The 3,883-nt window shown below is 39.2% G+C and overlaps 1 protein-coding gene across 1 annotated transcript in view; it reads left to right on the plus strand.

Moving 5' to 3' along the window:
* ZRANB3 (zinc finger RANBP2-type containing 3) overlaps window positions 1–3,883 on the plus strand; it is a 320,084-nt gene that overhangs the window by 130,190 nt on the left and 186,011 nt on the right. The window contains 1 exon segment of the mRNA XM_017888482.1: window positions 54–72. Within this exon segment, the coding sequence (XP_017743971.1) occupies window positions 54–72 (19 nt within the window).

Consider the following 3,883-nt stretch of genomic DNA (forward strand, 5'->3'; position numbering starts at 1 on the left):
AAAAAAAAAGTTCAATTTGATTATTAATTTTTTTTTTTTTTTATTTTTTCCAGGTGTATGGTTGCTGATGAAGTAAGTGTTTCAATGGTTTTTATGTCTTTTATAAGATTACACAGCTAGTTTTTGGTGTCTACTATTTTACATGTACTCTTGCTCCATACAACTGTATGTCTATATATGGGAATGGGGAGAGAGAGAACGATGGGAGGGTGAGAAGGGAGGGGAGAGAGAATGAGAATGAATGAATGTGTGTGTTTGTGTGTGTGTGTTTGCAAGACATGCACCTGATACATATGTTAATATTAACATTAGTGACCCCAAATTGTTACCTAGGATGCAGGAATGAGCTTTGAAATGCAGCCTGCCCAAAAAGCTTTTCTGTTATAGTGGTACTTGCTTAAAAGCTAAAGGTTATTGTTACTTGTTTCCTATGAGTTTGAAAGGTAGTGCTGAAATGGTATTTTATTATCACTCAACAGTTTGATACATTTAAATGACATGTGCTTATATGTATCTCTATTCATGTTTTCTCTCTGAAATGGAGGCTCTTGTTACATGAACTATGATATTCTTTGTGTACATTCTCAGAGTAATATAAATCAATATAAGTTCTAATTTTTAACAACACTTTGAGAAATACGTTGCTGTTTCTCATTATGTCTTTAAGAATAACAGCAAAATGGCTGGGCTTGGTGGTTCATGCCTGTAATCCCAACACTTTGGGAGGCAGAGGCGGGTGGATCACGAGGTCAGGAGTTTGAGACCATCCTGGCTAACGTGGTGAAACCTCATCTATACTAAAAATACAAAAAATTAGCCAGGTGTGGTGGCGGGCGCCGGTAGTCCCAGTTACTCTGGAGGCTGAGGCAGGAGAATGGTGTGAACCCAGGAGGCAGAGCTTGCAGTGAGCCAAGATCGCACCACTGCCTCCAGCTTGGGCACAGAGTGAGACTCCATCTCAAAAAGAAGGAAAAAAAAAAAAACAATAACAGCAAAACATACACTTTTCAAAATACATTAGAAATGAAGGAAATGGAAACTGAATTGTTAAAAAGTAGAAGTGGAATCATCAAAAAATTCTCCCAATTAATTGTGATTTAGTTTTGCTTACATGTAGACTCCCACCAATGGCTTATCTCTGTAGTCCCTTTTTTTTTTTTTTTTTTTTTAAAAGACAGAATCTGGCTGTGTCGCCCAGGTTGGAGTGCAATGGCACGATCTCGGCTCACTGCAACCTCCGCCTCCCGAGTTCAAGCAATTCTTCTGCCTCAGCCTCCCGAGTAGCTGAGACTACAGGCACCCACCAGCACGCCCAGCTAATTTTTGTACTTTTAGTAGAGAAAGGGTTTCACCATTTTGGCCAAGATGGTTTCCATCTCTTGACCTCGTGATCCACCCACCTCAGCCTCCCAAAGTGCTAGGATTACAGGCATGAGCCACCATGCCCGGCCTGTAGTCTCTTTTTAAGGAAAAACATGAATAGAGAATTCAAGGATTTCCTTAAGGAATAACATGAGTCCTATATAGAAATGTGGATATAGGGGTTCATAGTTCATGCTGATTTATAATTACCTAATTTTTTAGTTTGAACTCTTCATTCGTTCAATAGGCATTTATTTAGACTAGATGTTAGAGTTAGAAAAAGAGTCATTGCCAGTGAAGAACTTAGCAATATAATTGGAGAAACAAGACATAGACATTTGGGAAACAATAAACATAAATTTTTCTTTTGAAACAGGATGAATTCTTTTGTTCTTTGTTTTTTGAGCCGGAGTCTTGCTCTGTCGCCCAGACTGGAGTGCAGTGGCGCAATCTAGGCTCACTGCAAGTTTCACGTCCCGGGTTCATGCCATTCTCTTGCCTCGGCCTCCCGAGTAGCTGGGACTACAGGTGCCTGCTACTACGCCCAGCTAATTTTTTGTAATTTTAGTAGAGACAAAGTTTCACTGTGTTAGCCAGGATGGTCTCAATCTCCTGACCTCAGGTGATCTGCCCGCCTCAGTCTCCCCAAGTGCTGGGATTATAGGCGTGAGCCACTGTGCCTGGCCTAAAACAGGATGAACTCTAAACGGCTCTTCATAAATTAATTAATTTGAAAGTCAGGGCCGGGCGCGGTGGCTCAAGCCTGTAATCCCACACTTTGAGAAAGAGACACAGAGACAGGAAGACGGAATCACGAAAGTAACAGAGAGATCGAGCCGATCCTAGGTGAAGCACGTGAAACCACCGTCTCTAGCTAAAATATACAAGAAAACTAGACCAGGGCAAGGTGGGCGGGTGCCTGTAGTCCCAAGCTATACTACAGGAGAGGCTGAGCCAGCGGAGAATAGGCATAAACCCCGGGAGGCAGAGCTTGCAGCTGAGGCTGAAGATCTCCAGCCCAACTGCACTCCAAGCCCAGAGCGACAGAGCGAGGAACTCTGTCGTACAAAAAAAAAAAATAATTAATTGTGAAAGTCTAAATGACTGAAGGAGACTTAAATGTTTTTAGTCCCTGAATATGTTTTCAACAAATAGAAATGTGAACTCATTCTCCAAAACCTCACGACTAGCCGTATTTCCTCTTACATAATATACAGGTATAGAAAATATATGTCATATATGTATATGTATGTATATAATTTTTTTTCCAAACAGACCAGTTTTATGTCCACAGAAAATATATTATAAAAGGTAACAAACAGTATCCTTTATGATTTCCACAAGTAAGTCATGGTGGAAAATCTTAGCAGTTATGGTACACCATTGGTACTTTGGTCCTCGCTTTGATGTTGTAGAAATTTAGATGGGCCTTAAATCTATGGAATTCACCATGGATTGAGATAAACACTTGATCTGCACCATAACCCTTCTGATACGGTTTGGCTGTGTCCCCATACAAATCTCATCTTGAATTATAGCTCCCATAATTCCCACGTGTGATAGGAGGGGTGACCCAGTGGAGGATAGTTGAATCATGGGGGTGGGTTTCTCCCGTGCTGTTCTCGTGGTAGTAAGTCTCATGAGATCTGATGGTTTTATAAATGGGAGTTCCCCTGCACACGCTGTCTTGCATGTTGCAGTATCGAAGATATGACTTTGCTCCTCTTTTGCCTTCCACCATGATTGTGAAGCCTCCCTAGCCATGTGTTGGAACCGTGAATTAAACCCCTTTCCTTTATAAATTACCCAGACTCGGGTATGTCTTTATTGGCAGTGTGAGAACAGACTAATACACCTTCTTAACTCTTACATTCTCTAACAAACCATTATCCTCAGTTAACATCAGTTAACGAGTATGCAGAGTTCATGAACCCTTAGCCAGCAGGAGTCTTCCCATCGTACAAATCGCTTTTCCATTTCTTGTTATTTACAATTACATAGCACTTTTCACATTTGACTAATTCACATGTTGTCATCTTCTTTCAAAACCATTCTTACTTTTTAATTGAATAAATGTCAAAATCTGTTTAATATTTCCTCAGTACTTAAAAAAACTTCCACTTTTCTGTCCATCATAATTACTTAATTACTTCTCTCTTTTCACCAGAATTTTTGAAGACCCATTATTTTACACCTATTTGACTTGACAGGGTTTATGATGTTATATTTTATTAATTATGTTGATTAAGAAAAAATTCTCAACTTTATACATGAATATAAGAATCAGGCCATAGAAATAAACAGAATGGCGTACAAGACTTAAGATCACAGCTCATAACCACTAATAATCTATTTAGTGGTAGAGTTGGAGTGCCATTTTCATGGAATCTTACCATGTCACTGTGGATGAAAGTTAATAAATTAAATGTGCTGAAGTAAAAAGAACTTGTATATATGTAAATTCTATGAACTCTGGTTTAACCTTCATTCTATTTTCTTTTTTTTTTTTTTTTTTTTTTTT

Source organism: Rhinopithecus bieti, unplaced genomic scaffold (genome assembly GCF_001698545.2).
Source record: "Rhinopithecus bieti isolate Rb0 unplaced genomic scaffold, ASM169854v2 scaffold_15296, whole genome shotgun sequence".
In the NCBI taxonomy this organism is placed as follows: Eukaryota; Metazoa; Chordata; class Mammalia; order Primates; family Cercopithecidae; genus Rhinopithecus; species Rhinopithecus bieti.